The sequence below is a fragment of the Papaver somniferum genome, chromosome 5, assembly GCF_003573695.1.
Source record: "Papaver somniferum cultivar HN1 chromosome 5, ASM357369v1, whole genome shotgun sequence".
Classification (NCBI taxonomy): Eukaryota; Viridiplantae; Streptophyta; class Magnoliopsida; order Ranunculales; family Papaveraceae; genus Papaver; species Papaver somniferum.
Window position 1 is genome coordinate 149112639 of NC_039362.1, and position 22050 is coordinate 149134688.

The 22050-nt window shown below is 37.0% G+C and overlaps 2 protein-coding genes across 2 annotated transcripts; one reads left to right on the top strand and one right to left on the bottom strand.

Annotated features, from left to right (window-relative positions):
* The first annotated feature begins 730 nt into the window (after positions 1 to 730).
* Positions 731 to 4083, top strand: LOC113283159 (probable serine/threonine-protein kinase WNK7). Its single transcript, XM_026532328.1, has 7 exons — positions 731 to 983; positions 1091 to 1128; positions 1259 to 1486; positions 1582 to 1802; positions 2374 to 2531; positions 2603 to 3032; positions 3132 to 4083. Exons 1-7 carry the CDS (start codon positions 888 to 890, stop codon positions 3896 to 3898), a joined length of 1938 nt encoding a protein of 645 aa, XP_026388113.1. The 5' UTR covers positions 731 to 887; the 3' UTR covers positions 3899 to 4083.
* Positions 4084 to 6332: 2249 nt separating this feature from the next.
* Positions 6333 to 8033, bottom strand: LOC113279850 (3-hydroxy-3-methylglutaryl-coenzyme A reductase 2-like). The gene is made up of 4 exons (XM_026528501.1): positions 7959 to 8033; positions 7244 to 7356; positions 6701 to 6882; positions 6333 to 6547 (listed from the first exon to the last, which is right to left on the bottom strand). Exons 1-4 carry the CDS (start codon positions 8031 to 8033, stop codon positions 6333 to 6335), a joined length of 585 nt encoding a protein of 194 aa, XP_026384286.1.
* Between the last annotated feature and the right edge of the window lie 14017 nt (positions 8034 to 22050).

The window sequence follows — 22050 nt, forward strand, 5'->3', positions numbered from 1 at the left end:
TTAGAGAAGCGCCTGGGAGCTCATGGATAATCTTTTTTAATTATGAACAAACAATTTTCTTAGAGTTTAGTTATTCTTTTGATAGGAATTTTATGTTTGTTTTTTTTTCTGCATCCTCCAAGACTATAAGTATTTGTTCATTACATTGTTTAGACATTCTAAAGTTGCTTCTCTAGTTATATTGTAATTCAAACATGAATATGAGTCATATAACAGACAAGAAAAAGGTGGCCTGCCCGGCCTGCCTGGCCTGTTTAATATTTGGGCTTTGGGCAGGCTTTGGGCTTGGAAATTATTGTTACTGCCCGGCCTACCCGGCCTTTTGGGTAACTTAACTCATAGCCTATCCAGCCCGGCCTGATATACAAAACAGGCCAGGCAGCCCGGCCTGCCCGAATTTACACCCCTAGCTGAGACTGCTTTTTGTTTCTAGACATTCCAGAATTTAGAGAGATAGAGAAAAGAGTCCCTTATGCTTCGCTGTTACTCAAGACGCGCGTAAGAAAGTTGCAACCACCTAACAAACACCTGTATAAGCTCTCCGTTTTCCATGCCTGTTACATAGGTTTAATCACTGCATAATTCCTGGTTCAATTCCAAAACAGTTCCGAAACAAACCGATTTCTGTTCCAAGGTAAGTAAAAAAAAAAACATCTCTGTCTCCTCCTCATTCTTTTCGTTATTTAGGTTTTCTGTTTTGTGTTTGGAATTGGATTATTTTAGTAAATTATAGGGTTTCGATTGTTATAAATCAACATTTGCGGTTTTACAGTTGAATTTTTTTGGGTGAAGAAGGTTTGTTGATTAGGGCATTTTTTTTTAATATTTTCAGAGAAGGCTCGTTCGAGCTATTTATAGCTCGTCGAGTTCTCCTTATTCCTCTTTGAATGATGGATTTGACTGAATCAATTGATGAAGACAATCATGATGATCCTCCTGATCCTGATGTTGTTGAAACAGATCCTTCTGGTCGTTATATTAGGGTAAACATTTTCGTATCATGAAATTGATATTTTTGATGCGTTTGTTTAAGTGTTTTTGTTAGAATTTTTATTGAATTCATTTTCGTTTCTAATTTTGAGCTGAGCAGTATAGAGAGATTCTTGGTAGAGGAGCTTTCAAAACAGTGTATGTTTTCTTTTCATTTTTTATTCTTTAAATAATAATTTATTGCTCAAAATTATCTTTGTTGAACATGTGATTTTTTTGGTAATTTTGATTTGTATGATGAGGGTTATTGTCATCTATATTGGTATAGTTACAAGGGATTCGATGAAGTTGATGGAATTGAAGTGGCTTGGAATCAAGTTAGGATTGGTGAAGTTATTCACAGTGATCAGGATTTGGAAAGGCTGTATGCTGAAGTAAATATCTTAAAAACTGTGAAAGATAATAACATAATCAAACTCTATAACTCTTGGGTAGATCATGAAAAGAAGACGGTTAACATGATTACTGAATTGTTTACCTCGGGTAGCTTGAGACAGTAAGTTAATTCTCTATACTATCTCTGTTTTGGGTGATATTACTTTACTTCTTTGTTTTGAATGTAGTTGGGCACTAAGACTAATTTGGTTTTAGATACCGCATTAAACACAAGAAGGTTGACATGAAGGCCGTGAAAGGATGGGCAAGACAGATATTGAAGGGGTTGACCTACCTTCATAGTCACAATCCTCCTATCATACATAGGGACTTGAAGTGTGATAACATCTTTATCAATGGTAATCACGGCCAAGTTAAAATCGGGGACCTGGGCTTAGCCACTGTCATGGAACAAGCTAGTCAACAAAGCATTCTCGGTATAAAATATTTCCTTTCCTGTTTGCCGTTTGAATTCGTAAGTTTTAGTTGATGCATTGTAAGCTTAACCAGGAGACATGGCGACTAAAATGTGGCTTGAACATTGAGAACCTGGTTTACTAGCTGGACCAATGTGCCAAAGAAGTGCACTTCTGAACACTACATTGGTTGATGCAGAACTCGTAGCTAAGTTGCTTAAAGCATTTCAAAATGTTGTTGAAGCATATTGACAAAGTTATTTTTTGGGGATATTACTCCTATATTGTTAATTCGTTTGAAGTAAAAAAAAACGGTAATAATGAGTTCAAAGGAAAAGCTTTTGGCGATAAATATGGTTTTGCGCGCTAGTTGTCATGTGTTTGTGCAAGTGATTCGTCAGTAATATATGAGTGTGAAAAAAAGATATAATAGAGTCAATATTTGTTTTATTTATATGAAGAAGCACATGCGTCCATCCAAATTCTGGTTTCGCTTCCTTCTTCGTTTTTTATTTGGTTTTTATGCCAAATTACATATTTTTGCATCGCATCCATATGCTTATTGATTGTGTGTCTGGCTTGAGCTTTTTAGGTACTCCCGAGTTTATGGCACCTGAACTCTATGATGAGGATTACAATGAATTGGCTGATATATACTCTTTTGGCATGTGCATGCTAGAGATGATCACCTCTGAATACCCTTATAGCGAATGCGCAAACTATGCTCAGATATATAAGAAAGTCGTAAATGTAAGGCTTAAGGTACCTAGTCATTTTCTTGTTTTTCTTTATGGAGCTTATATATCTTAATTATTTTACAGCGAATCATGCCAGCCGCCCTTTCAAAGGTTAAAGACCCACAAACAATGCAGTTTATAGAGAAGTGTTTAGGCCCAGTAGCTGAAAGATTGCCAGCTAAGGAACTTTTGAACGACCCTTTTCTCCAATTAGAAGATTGTGCTGGTTATTGCCCTGTACAGTTATCTGGTGGTGTGACAGCCGAAAAGGAAACCTATGCAGAACAATGCGTGATATCGGAAGACCGAACTATTACAAGGCAGGTTTCCGCCATGGATCTTGATTCTGTTGATGAGGCTGTAATCTCTATTCTCCAGAATAAATTTTCCGGTGGATCCCATCTTATGTCTCTTGAGGTCCGAAGGGTAATAAGAGGCAATGAATTCAGGTTACAAGGGGAAAGATTCGATGAAAATTCTGTATCATTAAACTTAAAGATTGCTGATAAAAAAGGTAATCGACTAACTATATTTTGTTCATGTTTAGTATCTACTCTCAGAATGTTAGATTTGTAAGTACAAACTAACATTACCCTTCATTTTTTACTTGCAGAGCGTATACATTTCATGTTTTTCCTCAAAAGTGATACAGCCCTTTCAGTTGCAAGTGAAATGGTTGTGCACCTAGAACTGGCAGCTCAGAATGTCCTGTTCATTGCAGAGTTAATTGATGTGTTGATACTGAACTTGATACCAAACTGGAAACCTTGTGTTCCAATTGATCACCTGGTAACTAGGAATGCAAATCAGTTCTCACAATTGGCGGAGCCCAAGCAAAAAGATAGCTCTTTTGGATCTTTCTACAACAAATTCGAAGCCACAAACATATCCAGTCATGCTCCAAGTGTTGATTCTATTGCCAGTCATGAAGCTTCTGGCACAAAAAAGGTTGACGAGATTATGGCACATGCTGATTATGGGACGAGAAGTAAAGCTGCTGTAGAAGATCGAGATTCTGATATGTCGATGGTTTCTGGAACATCTTCTGAAGGAAACTACGATAACTATAACATCAATACATGTGTTTGTGCCGATTTAGGATTCATGGAGTACAATGGGTGTGAAATTAATGATGGAATAGTTATAGACAACCTATCTGAAGGTGAAGCAGGCGTCAAAAATTCTGCTATCGATGTGAGTAACGGTTCTTCTGTAAATGATAATGACGAAAGTGATGTGGATGAAGAGACTAGACTGGCGTTGGAGATGATTGAATTACAGTACAAACAAGCTATGGAGGAAATCTCAAGGAAAAGGGATGAAGCTATCATGATACTTAAAAACGGGGTATCACAAAAAAAGATGGTTACAGGTTACTAGTCTTAAGTTTCTTAGTTTTCAACTTCTTTTTACTCCCTTGCAATTTGTAGAAATCTCTGTTCTCTTATGGGAGAGAACACATTTACTTTGTGAAGTATTTTCACATTTCTTCTCATGTCTATAAATCCATCTTTAAAGAGCGGAAGTAGCAGAAGTTGTTATTTCTTCCCTCTTGTTTCCTCATATTTTAAGATAGCAAGGATCATCTATTAGTTTTGGCCTGTGTTGCAGAGCCCAAAACAGGGTGCACATTCCTCCCCTCCTAATTGGAGGGGATCAATCAAAATGTGTATTATTTTTTTCCTTTTCACAAGAACCCTGATTTTGGGCATACTGAAATCTTATTAAGCATACTTAGGGCTGTCAATGGGTACCCGTTACCCGGAACCGGACCCGAGCGAATATGGTCCGGTTCCGGGTCCCAAAATTGGACCCATTAACAAGTTAGGACCCGACGGGTAATTATCCGATTGGACCCGAATCTAAACGGGTCCGAACGGGTAATACCCGATGGGTACCCGTGGGTAACGGGTACCCGGTTATTCATTCTTTTATCCCTCTTTTTAGCAAAATTACAAGTATTTTGCTAGTTTGGTTTTGAATTTTTTTTCTCATTTTTCATTTCTTCTTACATTTAATCTTTATTTAGTACATTAATAAAGAAATAATACCAAATTTTTATAGAAATAAGTTTGATTCAAGCAAAAAAAAGGGAAAGACATCAAAATTTTGAACTTTTATGTGTGTTTTCCTAATACCCAACGGGTACCGGGAACCGATGGATACCCGGGGTTTTAAACGGGTCCGGTTATGGGTCCACTAATTTAGGAACCGGACCCGGAACCGCTAGTAACCGGACCCGACTTTTATAAATAGGGTCCGGATCCATTGATACCCGGGAGGACCCGGACCCGTTGACAGCCCTAGGCATACTGCATAAAGATAAAAAAGATTGTGAAATAGCAAAATCAGATTATCCCTTAACCCAAAATTTTTTAATGATAAATCTGCCCTTTACGTATTAGTGTTAGTAATATTGATTAGTGATTAAATATTTTGTTTAGTGATTAAGATAATTTTCAGAATTAAAAAGAATGTTTAGATGATTTTTTGGATCATGGTTCGGCGAAACAAGTTGAGGTTCGGCTCACATCTATGAGCCGAATCTACCAATTGATGAACGGTTCGGTTCACTGGATCTGTTTACTGCATGCGCCGAACCTATAATTTTCAATCCCAACCCTTTTGCTAGACACTAGTTTGGCTTATATGAAAGTTTCATAGTAAGCCCAACAACATCCTGAATAGCCCGGAAAAAAAATAATTACTGGTTCGACTTATATTTCGAAAATCGTATGAGCCGAACATCAATTTGTTATTTTTTGGGTTAAAATATTGTTATTGGTTCGGCACATATTGAGAATATCGTAATAGCCGAGCCTCGTAAATGTGCTAGGTTCGGCACATATTATGATTATCGAATACGCCGAACCCATATTCATATCTATCTGTGACTAGATTCGGCTTGAAATTTCATGCCAAACTGTTCATATACACTTACAGGAAGCTTTTGTGAAGAACAGTTCGGCTAAAAACGCAATTCAATTTTGAGCCGAACCCAACACTGTAACCGTCATTTAATCGATGAAAAACAGCAAATAGGAGATTGGGTTTGTAAAACTTACTTTCTTATCCTCATTTCCGGAGTTGGAGATGTAGTTGGTTCAATTTCTGGTTCAATTGGTGGTTGATTTTCAGTTTCTACACCTTCATTTTCAATTGGTTCTTCTTCTTTAATTGATGGATTAGAAGACGATTTGGTTTGCCTAGTCCCTGCTTTTCTTTGTACGAGTCATTATGTGGTTGAGTTTAATCGACGATCATATTTTTATGAATCGAAAATTAATCACGATGATGATTTTTTTTTTCGCAGGAGGGGGAAGAGTTCGGCTAGAGGAGGAGGAAGAAGAGATGTTAAGGGAAACTGATTTTGATTTTTTAGAAAACTGATTTTAGATTTTTGTATTAAGGGTATATAGGTAATTGAACTACCCATAGGGTACCACTTATAAGAGCAACCACAGTCATGAGACGGACCAAATACCAAAAGCCAGACTAAAAGCCAAAAAAAATTGGTATTCTGGGTGTTCAAGCGCAATGGGGGACGACCAAAATTTGGTGAAGCGTAACTTATACGAACGCTTGGTGCAGACAGAACTTATACTCACGTTTCTTGACCGAGCGTTCTTTAAAATATGCGTCTGAATGAAACGGAGTTATTACGTGCGCCTGATTGAGGCGTAGGTATAGTTCACGCCTAACATGGGACGGCAATGGGAAGTGCGTCTACTGGGACGGAGAAGTTATGTGCGTCTGATACATACGGAGATAGAAAGTGCGTATGACTCGGGCGGACATAGAAAGTGCGTCTAGTTCAGGCGTAGATGGATTGTGCGTCTAGTTCAGGCGTAGATGCAATGGCAGAACCAGTCAAGTTTTTGAGCATGTTAAGCTCTACCAAAGCTGGAACTGTAGTCTTCAACACATTCCTCACTACTTCATCCTTGATAATTGCCTCGCAGACAACCGACTTCCCACGTCCTTCAATCCAGTTTACAACAGCTGGTTTCTTATCGGAACAAAAGTTCCCTACAAATGAATCCAAAGAAAAATCAAAAACCATAGATGCACAAAAAAAAGTGATACATCACCAAATTATAAGCAAAACTTTCCAAATAGATTACAGTCAAACACAATCTGGTAGGTATGACGGTGGTCACAGGATTCAGAAAGAGAACGAACCAGATATTCCGATAACATCCATGTCGGGAAAATCAGCTTGAAGAAAATCCAAAACGTTCTGAACACCTTTAGAAACCATGTTCATCCCCATTGCATCCCCTGTGCTGCAGCTAAATCTCATGTATAGATTCTTGCCAGCAATAGCACACTGAACTTTTTGGAGTCTTCCAAATCTGCTAGATCTGTAAAATATTGACAATAAGATCAATTAGTACAAAAACCAAACAAGTGTCCACCCTTACCAAGCCAAAAAAAATTGCCCCTTTGTAAAATTTTCATCTCAAACTTCATACGTCAAACCCTAAATCTCAAATTAACACAACTTTAACGTTGTAAAAGAATAGAATCTCAATTACGTACACAAATCTAACCACCGACAGATTCAAATCAAAATCAAATCAAAATTTTGCTAAATTGAGGTCATAATGAAAACGATAAATTTAACCCAAATAAAACGAAACTTCCGATCAAAATTAGCAAAAACCTGACACTCAACAAATTCACGGAACTGTACAAATCTCATAAAGGGGAAAAAAAACTTACTTGTTAAAAACGTGAGCCAAGGTATCGAAATTGTTAAGATCTTCCATAAAGAATTTGAGCTCAGAAGCTCTTTTTGCAGTTCCAAACCTAACAACAGGTGCTCTTGTCATAGCCTCTTTTTCTTATGTCTTTGTTATCAACGACGGTCTTCATTTGATGGAGATTTGTGATGGAAGAAGGGAGTGGTGGTTTGCTGGTGGTGATGGTGTTTCGCCGGCGAGTGTCCATGAAGGGGACTTACTCCGGCAAAAGAATTGAAGGTGAGTAAGAAAGAGAATGGAGGATTGTTAATTTTGTGTTTTCTAATTGGGGGAAATTGAAAGTGAGGAGGGGACGTCTGGGTGTACGCCTGGTAAGAGACGCTCGTAATACATGCGCCCAAAGCAGGCGTAAATTAAAGTTGCGCCTGCTAACAAACGCTCACAATACGTGCGCCCATTCCAGACGCTCATAATACATGCGCATCACACAGACGCTCATAATACATGCGTCTCACACATGCGCACGTAATACATGCGCCTCACACAGGCGCACGTAATATATGCGTCCAAACCAGGCGTTTTTAATAACTACGCCACATTGGGACGTACATTCTAATTACGCCTGCTATGGGGCGTATGTTTTATCTCCGTATGGCCCGGCGGTGTTTATAAATACGCCTAATTCAAACACTCTGTATACATCCGCCCCAATATCATATGTTCTTTATACATACGCCCGGTGTGAAGCGCCCACTATACTTCCGTCTCGATTCATACGCTCGTAATAACCCCGTCCCACTATTGATCATTTTAGTCTGGGTTGGCGACCACATTTGGTCACAAACCCTAATTCTCTGGACTAAATATGGCTTTATTCCTCACCACTGCGGTACTTTCTGGGACCAAATTTGGGTTTAGTACTCAAATTTGGTCGTGACTGTGGTTGCTCTAAGGTCACCTAAGATGGGACTGTTGTTTTGTATGCCTAGAAAGATTTAGGTATGCCCAAAATCAGGATTCTTTTACAAGTCATATTCTTAAACAAAGTTTCTATAAAAATGAATACCTCTTGTTATTAGTTATTTAAACTTGAGATTTACAAAAAGACGCCTCAACAAGGTGTCCAACTTCAACGGAGAACAAGAAAATTTAGAACATGCCCAAATATGTAACCGGAGTGAGGATGCGGTCGTTGGGCCGCGACACGAGCCCATGTAATAGTTTTTGGAAACATGCAAACTTACATATAAAGTATTGTCTCCCCTTGTATTGTATCGGGAAGAAGCGCTTGTCTATCGCCGTTTCAGGTTAGGGTTTTTATCTTCTCTGTTTAGTAATTATAGATTACTCGTAACTGTTATGATTCTTATGAATATATTCATGATTATAGGTGTTTAGTTCCATTACGTGATGATATGCTGCACATGCTTTTTTTTCCGTTAGGAACTGAAACTCCCCATCTTGGTTTTTGATAAATGTATCAGATTCTGTAGGTATACCAGGGATGTAAGTGGCGCATAATGATTACGCGTTACAGAGTTGCAAGGCAAGTCAGTATGCATCCAGGATGTCGCGACACTGCGTAGACTGTCAAGTGCTAAGAATGACATAATCACGCAGGGCCAATGAAGTGCAAGAGTGGCACTACATTGTAAATGTATTTGGCTAAGTAATGAAGCTATTGGCCGACACAATGATAGACACATTTTTGTGTATACGTTGTCCTTAATTTCATGTATTGCTGGTACTCGATTTTTGTACTAATATTGTGTTTTTATGTAGTTTTAGGAAATAAACATTTTCGGAAAAATTGGCTCGAAAAAGTGTTAAAGGCAACCCGGAGGACATTTACTATTCGGAGCTGCGTTGAGAGATTATCCTGTCACGAGTTAGAATCAATATATTTCGAGAAATATGCATGTTGGAACACGTCAACACTAAACAGACGCGTGATAAGCTAAAACAGGGAACAAATATATTTTCGTTTCACTTACTGTTGGTGTTACTGTGGGAAATATACGTGCAGAAAAGAAAAAACTAGGAAATTATTCCCGAGAATAATATTCCTTCACTGTGAAGATTTTGAGGAGTAATTGGAGATATTTTACAGCTCATTCATGCGTGCAGGAAAGAAAAAAATAGGAAATTATTCCCGAGAATAATATTCCTTTACTGTGAAGATTTTGAGGAGTAATTGGAGATATTTTACAGCTCATTCATGCGTGCAGAAAAGAAAAAAATAGGAAATTATTCCCGAGAATAATATTCCTTCATTGTGAAGATTTTGAGGAGTAATTGGAGATATTTGTGGTTACTGCTGGGTTATAAATAGCTCCTGAGATGTAAGATAAGGGGGATGAGTGATTATGGAGAGTTTGGGGATCGTTTAGAGCAAACCCGGTTTAATCATTATTTTCTCCCATTTCATCACTTGTAAACACTTTTGAGCAATGAAAAATTATTCTGAGTGTGTTTCCAATATGCGGAGCTAAACCCAATCCTTGGGGCTATGGAGGAAGCCGTTGTTTCGGTAAAAGTGATATATTTTTATTAATTAATTACAACAACTTTATTATGATTTTTGCATTGAACTAAAAAATTGTTTATATGATTTTGATTAGTTAGGTGTATTTTCTCTTGATAGAATATGCTTGCTTTAGGGTTTTGATATTCTATGCTTGGATTAACATCTATTCTTTTTGAAATCTACATGTCTAGGCAATACTATTAGAATCAATCTGAATGTTGAGTTGCTAATTATTGTTTTATTAAATCACTAATATCAACCAATGGTGGAATCCTAGTCCTATTCTCTACATAATTTTAACAACATCTTTTTAATTTAGTTCGCTATTTTTATTTATTAAAAAAAAATCTAAAAATCCGATTTCACAAGTCTTGAACGAATCATACTACTACAACAACTTTGAAAACACATCACACAATGAAGCTTCATTAAGTAGAAGACAAGACTAGGCCAAAGTTGCAAGATGCAACATGCGATGTTGGCATGTCCGTGGAATTGAGTTGGCCCAAACTCAAGGATAATGCAAGAAGGTAGAATAGGCCAAGAGTTGGTCTATGCATTAGTTCAAGGCTGGCCAAAGCTTGAATAATGCAAAAAATCTAGCAATGCGAGATTGCACATTACTATTGTCAAGCAGATTGGCTAAGTGAAGCATATGGCTCCAGATAACCAGATTGAGCTAAGGAGTTGGCCTCGATGATTGAAGCATAAGGATTGTACGTGCATTAGCTTAGAGTGATAAGCATGCAGGGCCAAGATGGCTGAGCTTTGGAGCGAGGCACAATTCAGTAAGGCTTACATAGGAGAGTTTTATAGACATGTAGTCTCATAGTTGAGAGAATAACGGCATCACTAAGAGGGTGATGGCCTGTTTGGTCCATGTGATGGACTGTTTTGTATAATCTTCCTTAATGCAATGAAATGAGTTTATTGTGTTAGTTCTTTGTGTTCTTGATGTTGCTGATCTTGTGTGAGAATTATTGAAGTGCATGGCAGAATCTCTTATGCTTATGGGGGCATGAAGAGTTAGAGAGAAAGAAGAAAAGACTTCCGTTGCGTATTGCATTATGAGTGAAGGAAGATGCATACTTTGGTGCAAGTATGCAAGGCTGAGTGATTTTGGGTGAAGTTGATTCACTGAACCACAATCATTTCCTGTCATGTCCCATGGAAATTTTAGGCGATTAAATGGCCATGTGGCAGCTGGTATCGGGGTGGTGTTTGGGGACACTGTTCTTGATTTTTCTCTCTTTTACTCAAGTTGGTTGTCATTTGTTTGTCAATTCAGAGGTGAATTGTTTGGGTTTCACCAGTATGAAGGCTAGAAGAAGTTGGTCCTGTGTGGAAAGATCAACTGGAATGAACTTTGAAGCTTGAAGTAGCAACATGCCATGAAAGTTTATGACAAAGGTGTCAAAATTCCTGCCCAAGGTATTAGACGAACGTGCGAGAATCATTGAAAACCGGGTTTTCAAGTGATGGCATGACAAAACTAAGGAGTATGCTAACTTCTATGATGCAAGTCAGGCGGTAAAGTCCATGTTTCTCATAAGTATACAAAGATTACGCATTTGGAATGCATATCTTTGTAGTGTTATCAGTAGCGAGTACATTACATGAGTGGTAATGGGAATTTTACGAAAATTTCAGAATGCAAAGATGTTGTTGGCCTTTGCAGTGGAAAAGAAGATGAAGAACATGTCTATGTGATATATTTAAGGTGTTTTCATCATATCCAGTTAGATAGAAGATTAAAGTTATCTCTCTTGAATGCATGTACCTTGGTGGTAATGCAAAGTCTGGTTGCGAACAAGCATGTTTGTGGCAATGTGATGCCATGAAAGAAGAATTGGATGGCCAATTCTTATCTAGCATAAAGCTTATGGAAATATAGAAGTGCAAGTTAGGGGAATAGCCGATACACCACGGTCTTGTGTTTGCAAATAGTTCTTCATTGATGCTAGATGCACACAAGGAGTGTGCTTGCACCTGGTTTTTGAGTGGGATCAGTATGCTTAGACAAGGGCGTCCAAAGACCTGCATTTGATCATAACCACAAGCGGATGTTCTTGTCAACTGCAAATCAACAATTGTTGCTACTGAAGTTGATTTTGGAGAAGGGGAAAGATAACACTAACCAGACGTGCATGGACAGTAAAAATGAGTTCCAAGCTTGAGGAAGAATGCGACATTCTTACTTCATGGAACGTAGGCAGTGGCGCCTCATTTGCAAGGATTAGGGCCTTGTTAAAATTTTCCAAAGTGTTTATCCGCGGAAATCATTGAGTGATATGACTTTGCTTAGCTCTATGGTGATGATCAGAATCACCAAGTTAAGTCTGTTCTAGTTGTGTAAAGGTGCACAAGTTTGTGTCAAGATTTGGGTGCTAATTGGCATAGCATGTATGCAACAGTAGCATGCGCCAAATGAGATTTGGGCATGGCCAAGATGCATGATGCGGTTGGAGATGTAAGTTAGGCGAATCATAGATGCATGGAAAAGAAGGACAAAGTAATGGTAATGCATAAGAATGACATGAGGTCATTTTTGAAGAAATCTGCATAAAAGCTAAAGCAAATTGATAGCATCAGTTTGAAGGAGTATTAAACTAAGTTTCAATTATATTGTGCTTCGTTATGGGAGTCGCATAAGAACGTTGATATTTGGCAGAGTGCGCGTGGCAAAGTGAATTGCTACATTGGGGACAATAGGTGCTGTCTCGCTTCCTTTGTTGCTTAGAAGCAAAGATGAAGTCAGTATTGCAAGGCTTGTTAGGTCCTACAAGTTCCAATCAGTTGGCGCAAGTATTTTCTCAAGTTTGAGTATATTTTCAGTTTGGGTCAAGCGGACCTTGGTGTTGGAAATTGTCTCTCTATGTAAGGTAGTAGTGAATGAGGGTATTTGAGATGAAAGCCTTGCCTCTTTCGTTCAAAGTAAGGCTAGTTCGCGTGGAAGATGCTACATAGCATACTAAGACAAAATATGCAATAGAAGACGCTGAAAGTGAAAAGAAGCAAATATAGGAGTTGGTGGCATAGTCGAGTTTGTTGTTGGGAGTTATGTGGAAGTGCGAAGGCATTTGGCAGTGAATGCATGGAGTAACGCAACAAGAATGAATATGTAAGTCCATCAAGTATATGAGTTAAGAGTAACTCATTATTTGGAAGAACATGATGATATTTTTCCGCCACATTAAAGCGTAACAGTTTGAAAGAGCAAGTGATGCTTAAATTGCTGGTTTCAAAGGCGTGTGAAGAGGATGCCTGGTCTAAAGAGACGGTGTGATGTCATAGGTATCCTAAGTCATGACTATACCAAAGTCATGCATTTCAATCATGATGTTGCGACAGTGCATGCAAAGAACATCAAGGTGCGAGTTCTTTGGCATACAGATGATGCAAGTCCAAGAAAGTGAATTTTGCAATATGATTTGGAGGCCAAATCTAGTGAAAGTCCTGAAGTTTGCAAAGTGCAGCAAAGGCTATAATTTTTGGTGCATACCAAGAGTGGTATAAAGTCATAGAGTGCATACCTTAAGGCATGGAATGTTTCGCGAAGGCGCAACATGATTGAAGCATAAGGCCGAGTCTTGTATAAGTCTTGATTGTTGCGTGGTGCAACTAAAGTCGGAAAATGAAGGCATAAGATAATGGAATTGATCATTGCGATCAGTTGGGAAGAATCATTGCTTGCGTACACTTAGGCGCAAATGATTCATGCGAATTTCAAGCCTAATTCATTAAATTGGCAAGAAGAATTTCCAAGATGCATTTGGGTGTTGATATGCGATTGTAGTGGGAGTTGGAACATATGCGCAACGTGACAACAACAGTGCAAGTCAGTAAGATCAATGGCAAGGCAGTAATCTAAGTGATGGCATATGGTACTAGGTAGAAAGAGTTAGCAAGAATAAGGACCAAACAAGTTTTCTGAATTCTGAGGGTGGCTCAGAAGTGTACAAGACCGAATTGAGTATACTTGGTAGCATTCAACGAGGAGGTTGAACAGATTGGGTGGGGGAGGTCTATAACAGGGATGCAAGTGGCGCATAATGATTATGTGTTACAGAGTTGCAGGCCAAGCCAGTGTGCAGCCAGGATGGCGCGACACTGCATAGACTGTCAAGTGCTAAGAATGGCATAACCCCGCAGGGGCCAATGAAGTGCAAGAGTGGCACTACATTTTAAATGCATTTGGCTAAGTAATGAAGCTATTGGCCGACACAATGAAGCTTCATTAAGTATAAGGCAAGACTAGGCCAAAGTTGCAAGATGCAACATGCGATGTTGGTATGTTGGCATGCCCGTGGAATTGAGTTGGACCAAACTCAAAGATAATGCAAGAAGGTAGAATAGGCCAAGAGTTGGTCTATGCATTAGTTCAAGTCTGTCCAAAGCTTGAATAATGCAAACAAGCTAGTAATGCGAGAGTGCGCATTACTATTGTCAAGCATATTGGCTAAGTGAAGCATATGGCTCCAGATAACCAGATTGAGCTAAGGAGTTGGCCTTGATGATTAAAGCATGAGGATTTTCCGTGCATTAGCTTAGAGTGATAAGCATGCAGGGCCAAGATGTTTGAGCTTTGGAGCGAGGCCCAATTCAGTAACGCTTACATAGGAGAGTTTTATAGACATGTAATCTCATACTTGAGAGAATAAAGGCATCACCAAGAGGGTGATGGCCTGTTTGGTCCATGTGATGGATTGTTTTGTATAATCTTCCTTAATGCAATGAAATGAGTTTATTGTGTTAGTTCTTTGTATTCATGATGTTGCTGATCTTGTGTGAGAATTGTTGAAGTGCATGGCAGAACCTCTTATGCTTATGGGGGCATGAAGAGTTAGACAGAAAGAAGAAAAGACTTCCGTTGTATATTTCCTTATGAGTGAAGGCAGATGCATACTTTGGTGCAAGTATGCAAGACTGAGTGATTTTGGGTGAAGTTGATTCACTGAACCACAATCATTGCCGGTCATGTCCCATGAAAATTTTAGTCGATTAAATGGGCATGTGACAGTAGGTACAATGGATAATTTATCTGTAGGAAAAATGAGAAACATGCCACTGTTGGAACCAGATTTTAAACCACCGATCACTCCAAAGGAACCTTATGATGCTCGAGCAACGTTTATTTGTTCCATTAGGTTATCTGCCAAACGATTGCATAAACTTTTGATGGAAAAAAAAACTTTCTCGTGAATTGAATTTACTGAATATTTACTTGTCCAACAGCAAAGTAAGCATTGCCTCTCGAGTAAATATCTCATCTCGCAAGTTTTTTTTTTGTTTTCTCTTTTGTTGGTACTTTTATAAATTTTCTTGGTATTTTCATGATTTCCTTTAAAGTTGTCGTTCCTTTATTTTGTCTGTTAGCAGGATAGTGTTATAGTGCCCACCAAAGAACCAATATCCTTTGTGGTCGGTCACAAAACTTTTATGTATTGCCTTTGGGGAATGATATCAGGTAAGGAAATTCATCGGATCAGGACCGTCTCTGACATTAAAATGACCTTGTGCGAAAATTCTTGGATCGCGTTTCGATTGTAATTTTTTAAAGATACATATAAATAATATAGTTTTTCCTTCGTGTCCAAAATGTCATTTTTAGCCGACATGGCCGTTTCAGTGCGTATTAGTACAATATAGGTATCAAACAGTAGTAGTTATGTTAGACCTAATCAAGTGCCAAGCATTTCTAAATAGCAATGTAATATTACATGGTTATCTTTGATGAAAAATAGGGAGAACAAATTCGGTTCCAAATGGCAAAATGATATATAGTAATATTGTTCCCTGCACAATCCTCTTAATGAATTATGAACTTCCTTAAGTTCTTAATTTATAGCTAAACTACCAACAAGTAAGGAGAGGGTTGAATTCCAAGGTTTTTAATGCTTGAAATTTCCCTTAATTTACACTTTGGTAACTACCTAATATGGAGGGGAATAAACATAAGTTTCAATACTTTGGGCTTGAGAACGTTTCTATATTTCAACCCATCTAAATTAGAGCCGATCAAGAAAGTTGGGCCTTCAATTGATAACTCAAAAATGTAATTTTTCTGGGATGCCTTGTGCGGGAGCACACCTTGCCACCCTTCAAAGCCGGCCCTGCATCGGATTCTTCTTTCTTATATACCGGAGGATGACGTGTTGATGCTTGAGTAAGTTATTTCATGAATTCTGACTTGCTAGTTTGTTTATCCGTCTAAACAGGGATGGCCGAACCCATGTGTGCATCGATACAGTCCTTTGTAACTGGCGTCCATCGACACAGTCCCTCGTATCAAAAAAAGAAAGGCGTCCCTCGAAGCAGTCCCTTGTGCCAAAAGAAGGAAATAAGCTAGTTCCTTGCACCACAGAAGGAAAGGCGTCCATTGATACAGTCCCTTGCACCAAAGAAGGAAATAAGCTAGATGAGAAGGAAACAGATGGACAAAAGGTGTAATTAATAAATTATTCTTTTAAAATAAAATTTCTGTAAAAATGAATGCTCAGAAGATTTTCTTATATATAAACCATTACAGAAGAACGCCTCAACAAGATGCTCAATGGAGCTTTAGTGTCGTTTTTGATGAACAAGAAAAATTAGAAAATGAATAACATAATCTCGGTTCAAGGTTTGTTGTTGAAGAACCGTTTTTTGGGCACCACTCTTTTTTTTTTTGAGAGTACCATCATTTTATTTTGGGCAAGTTATTTGAAGTAGTACGAGGACATCCCTTATCCATATATTTATTTTAATACCAAAACTACGCTCTTGATTATTTTTGTGTAATAATTAGTATAATTAATCATTGATTAAGATTAAATTAATAGATGTTTTTTTTTAAAAAAGAAATAGAATTATTGAGTGATTAAAGTAGTAGAAGAAGAAGAAGACGGAGATTTCTTTTTTTTTTTTGAGATCGGTGAATATGGAGAAAAAACATCCTTTTGGTATTGAGGCATGCTTTTAACTTAGTTAATGTTGCTATAAATGGCCTAAAATATCTTCAAAATGAAAATCGTAAGAAAAAATTTCAAATAGGTCAACATAGTTCGGTTATATTATATGAAGAACATGTAACCGAACTTTCTGCAAATGTAGTTCGGTTAATAAATCCAAAATACACCGGTAGCTGAACTCACTTTTAATGGAGGTTTTGATGAGTTTGGTTAATAGGTTCCGGGATAGGTAACTGAACTTTTATTCCAGAGTATACAGAGTAATGTTCGGTTTCCAACATTAATTTTCGACTGAACCGAACTCAATATTAGAGTGAAGTTCGGTTAGAAAACTTTTTTTTTTTGCGAACTAACCGAACTCAACATATTAATTTTCAGAGAAGGGTTCGGTTAGCAATTTTATTTTTTGCAAACCAACCGAACTCAACATACTGATTTTTAGAGAAGGGTTCGGTTCGTTTAGCAATTTTTTTCTTTAGCGAACCAGCCGAACTCAGCATTTGTTGTTCGAATACAAGTGTTTGGTTAAAGGGAAAAAAATTCCAATTAACCTAACCAACCAAACACAATATATTGGTTTCCAATGAGGAGTTCGGTTAAAACTATTTTTTGCGAACCAACCGAACTCAAAGTTCGGTTATGAAAAATTAAATTCGTGCTAACCGAAGTGTTCTTCGTGTTCTTGATTTCAAAATGTTCGGTTACAAAACTAGTTTTTTCAAAACTATTCCTAACCGAACATGCCACTTTAACTTCCATTTAAACCATATTTTGATGATTTCTACTCAATTTTCCCAATCAAAAAACGAATTAAAAAGATTGATGGGTTTTTCAATCGAACGAGGAACGTCAAGGAAAGTGAGAAGAATAAGAGAATAATTTTTTTTTCAAAACTAAAAAAATTCGATTCCCCTCCTGTTTTTGTTTATGATTTTGATTTTGATTTTGATTAATAGATTCATTTAGATTAGATGTATATGATTAGATTTATATAGTTATTAGGTTAGTTTTAATTTAAATTAAAGTAAAGGGTAAATGTGTATTTACCTAACTTTAGGACACCCCTTATAAGTATAGGGAGGTTGGCCTAATAAGACCATGGTCCCTCCCAAAAAAACCATGGTCCCTAAAAAATGGTTCTTGTTAAATAAACGGTCTGCCACACTGGCCCAAGGGAGTTTTAAAGAATGTACAAGTATGCAAGCCCAAAAAACTACTATTTAAGCCTTCTTGGAACATTAAAATTTGAACCATGTTTTAGGGCATACATGAAAATTTTAGTGCATACTGAATAAAGACAAAAATAAATTGTAAATAGTAAATCCAAAATCCCCTTAATCAAATATTTTAAGTAATGACAGATTTACCCTTTTTGCATTAGTGTTAATAATATGATTAGATTAGTTCTTAATAATTTAATTAGTGTTTAACGTAAATAATTAGTGGTTAAGAAAATTAAGTTTTACAAGTTTGCCTTGATGATAATTTTTGGGGAAGAAAAAAGAATTAGGTTTTTTTTGGAGAAGAAGAAGGGAAAGTTAATTAGGAAAAACTTGTATTTTGATTCAAACATCTACAAGGAACCCGATGCTTTAATACACAGGTATACATCTATTTTATGTTTAATTTCATTTTTGTAGGTTGAAATCATCAAAAAAATTAATTTTTTAATCGCTGATTCGGCAAGCCGGGTACATGTTCGGCTTATAATTATCAATCGAACCCACCTGGTTCATTACAAATGATCAATAGTTCCGCTCACTGAAATGTTTGAAGTTTTCGGCCGAACTTTTATTTTGTTACTAGTTCGGCTTATTTGAAAATTTCATAGCAAGCCGAACCTATTCCTGAAATTTGTTCATAAGAAAAACTTGTTAATGGTTCGACATATGTGGTGAATATCGTAATAGCCGAACCTTCAAAAATGCTAGGTTATGCTTGCTCGTTAATTAGTATATGTGCTGAACTTTGTCATTAAATTTCCTAAACGCATAATAAACTAGACGAACTATGTTCGGTTCAAGATTAAAATCATCGAATTAGCCTAACAACAATTGAACCTCCTATCTGTTCAAGGTTCGGCTTATGTGGCGAATATCGTAATAGCCGAACCTTCAAAAATGCTAGGTTCGGCTTGCTCGTTAATTAGTATATGTGCTGAACTTTGTCATTAAATTTCCTAAACGTATAATAAACTAGACAAACTATGTTCGTCTCAAGATTAAAATCATCGAGTTAGTCCTATCTGTTCAAGGTTCGGCTTAAAATTCATATAAATTTTAAGCCAAAATGTTCATAGACACTTTCAGGGTGAAATTTCAAGAACAATTCGGCTTAAACCCTCACTAAATTATCAGCCGAACCTTCTACTGTAATCGTCAAAAACCATAAATTTTTAGCAATTTAACTCATTCAATCGATGACAGACAACAAATAAGAGATTGGGTTTGTAGGAAATACCTTCTTAACCTCATTTCAGGAGTTGGAGATCGGGTTTGTAGGAAATACCTTGTTAACCTCATTTCAGGAATTGGGTTGAATTTCCGATTCAATTTCTGGTTCAATTACAATTTTTAAACCTTCATCTTCAATTGGTCCTTCTTCTTGATGGATTAGAAGAGGATTTAGAAAGCCTGCCTTCTGCTTTTTTCTTTATATGATCCATTATATATTTCAATTTAATCGACAAGAAAATTTTCACGACTCGAAAATTAATTACGGTGGCGGAAAACAATTTCCAGAGAAGAGAGTGGTGGTTAGGCTGGAGGAAGATGAAGAGATGTTTTGGATAGAAACATATTTTGTTTTTTGTTTCTTGTTTTTTGATTTTAGGTTCAAGGGTATATAGGTAATTGAAGTACCCAATGAATACCCCTTATAAGATTACCTAGGATGGGAAAATTAATTTGTATGCCCTGAAATTTTCAGGTATTCCCTAAAACAGGGTTCTAAAATTTTCCCCTTATCCAAAGTTCCAGCTCGGCTTGAGAAGTTGATCTCTCGGTAGACATGTCTAGAAAACATAATTTTTGCATACATTTTCTTTAATCTTATCCATCTAACCATAATATGCCAAGGCAATTTCCCACTGATAAAAGCACTAACTGTACTCTTCGGGTTTGACACAACCACAATACTTTCTGTCAACCATATCCGGTATCTAATAAATTCTACCGATTCCGGCATTATGAAAGCAATACTCAATCCACTGGATTAATTACCTTGGTCTGTCAAGAGAAAAAAAACAATAATTTGCAACCAGATTTCCTATCGGATATACCAAGGCTGAATTGGGGGTCCTGGAAAAATAATTGGAAACCCCTAGCTACAGGACAAAAAATGGTCATGAAATAGTAATAGGGAGTTATCCCTTATCCCTAATTTTTTAAAATGGCTACTGTAGGCCAAAGATAACAAAATATCAAAAGGTCGTCAGAATTTTTTATTTAAAAAAACGACCCTTACAAAAACTAACGACCACATGTGTTTAGTTAACGATTCACAATTTTTTCTTGCAGATTCAAGCGTTTTTTCTTAACGACTCTTTCATTATTTGGGACAGGGTGATGGTTTGGCATATCATAGAATCGTTAATGGATAAAAATGGTCGTCTAAAGAATGGGCCACATTTAAATTATATGATTAGCGACTAGAATCGTTATCATACAACAAACTTAGAATCGTTTTCACCTATTGCTCATGGTTAACGATTTTTGATGAATTGAAAATGCATATCAAAAATCGTTAAGAAAAAAAAAGAAGCTTAATGATTCTAACATAATTACACCAGGGAGTTAACGATTCACAATTTATGCTTGCCGATTCAAGCGTTTTTCTTAACGATTGTTCCATTATTTGGGACAGAGAGATGGTTTGGCATATTATAGAATCGACCACATTTAAATTATAGGATTAACAACTACATGCTCTAGCACACAACCAATACAAAATCGTTTTCACCTATTGCTCATGTTTAACGATTTTTGATGAACTGAACATGCATATCAAAAATCTTTAAGAAAATAAATTTGCTTAACGATTCTAACCTAACTACATCAGGGATCGTTTTATCCGCCACCCTAATGGTTGACGATTTCTCAAAATTCCAACATGCAGATGAAAAATCGTTAAGCATACAAGCCTCGTGATTAACGACTCGGTTTCTGAGAATCCAATTTTTTCGATTCAAACCCTAATTTTTCAGTATAATATCAAATTTATCTCAAACCCAAATTAGAGTTGGGGGTTTTAGTAGACATACCATCTGATTGGAGCCATTTCCTTCGGCGGCTGATTTGATTTCTCCGGCTGATTGAATTTATTTCTTTCTCTCGAATAAGCCGCCTTCGCTGCATTAACTGCGTCGACGAGATTAGGAATTCGATTTGCCTTTATAGCGGTCTGCTTTGTACGAGCCATGTATGTAAAAGAAGTTAATCGACGATTACGTGATGAATCGGAAAAAGATTTCTCCAATCGCTAATGGAGGAGATGGAAGACCAGAGAAGGGGGGGAGGAGAAGAAGAAGAAGAGTTTTGGTTGAAAAGAAAATGGGGGCCTCTTCTTAACTGTTAATAGGATTTTAGGGTTAGGTATTAGAGAAGGGTACAATGATATTTTCACCATCATTTTAGAAGTCCCTTACAATTTTTTGGTGTGGGTATAAATTGGATGAGTAGAGTATAATGTGGTATACATCTTCCACACGGCCCTCAATTATCAATTTTTCTACTTTAAACTAAAAAAAGAATGACAAATAATAATTATTATTTATTTATTTTGGTCCCTCTCCCTGTAAAATAGAGCCACGCACTCACTCATTATTTCAACCGACGTCTCCGGCGTTAAACTAACTATTTCTTCTCAGTGGTTTCAGTGGTTACAATGGAGCTTTTTTTGATGAAAAAGAAAATGTAGAACGCGCCCAAATATGTAATGAACCATAATATTGGGCATACCAAAATCTTTCAAGGCATACTGAATGAAGACAAAAAAGGTTGTTGAATAGCAAAATCAGATAACCCCTTAACCCAATTTTTTTTTAATGGCAAATCTGCCCTTTACGTATTAGTGTTAATAATCTTGATTAGTGATTAAATATTTTGTTTAGTGATTAAGATAATTTTCAGAATTATAAGAGTTGTTTAGATGAAAAATTTGAGGAAAAAAAAAATCAAATTTTGGTTTGGTTAAGAAAGAGAGAAAGAGAAGGAGAAAGTGAGAAAATTCTAATTCTTGATTCAATGGAGGATGAGGAGGGTCATCATTCATCTACAAAACCTAGGAAAATACACATCAACTACAACAATGATCCAGAAATGGCTGATTTCTTAGATTATGAGAATGATT

Bases quoted from the DNA above. Each gene is read 5' to 3' on its own strand.
- LOC113279850 (XM_026528501.1), bottom strand. From the start codon at position 8,033: ATGATCAATAGTGGGACGGGGTTATTACGAGCGTATGAATCGAGACGG. The intron at 6,883-7,243 runs GTAAGTTTTTTT...AATATTTTACAG, and splicing joins TTGGCTCACGTTTTTAACAA to ATCTAGCAGATTTGGAAGAC. The intron at 6,548-6,700 runs GTTCGTTCTCTT...ATTCATTTGTAG, and splicing joins GGATGTTATCGGAATATCTG to GGAACTTTTGTTCCGATAAG.
- LOC113283159 (XM_026532328.1), top strand. From the start codon at position 888: ATGATGGATTTGACTGAATCAATTGATGAAGACAATCATGATGATCCT. The intron at 1,803-2,373 runs GTATAAAATATT...TGAGCTTTTTAG, and splicing joins TAGTCAACAAAGCATTCTCG to GTACTCCCGAGTTTATGGCA. The intron at 3,033-3,131 runs GTAATCGACTAA...TTTTACTTGCAG, and splicing joins AAAGATTGCTGATAAAAAAG to AGCGTATACATTTCATGTTT.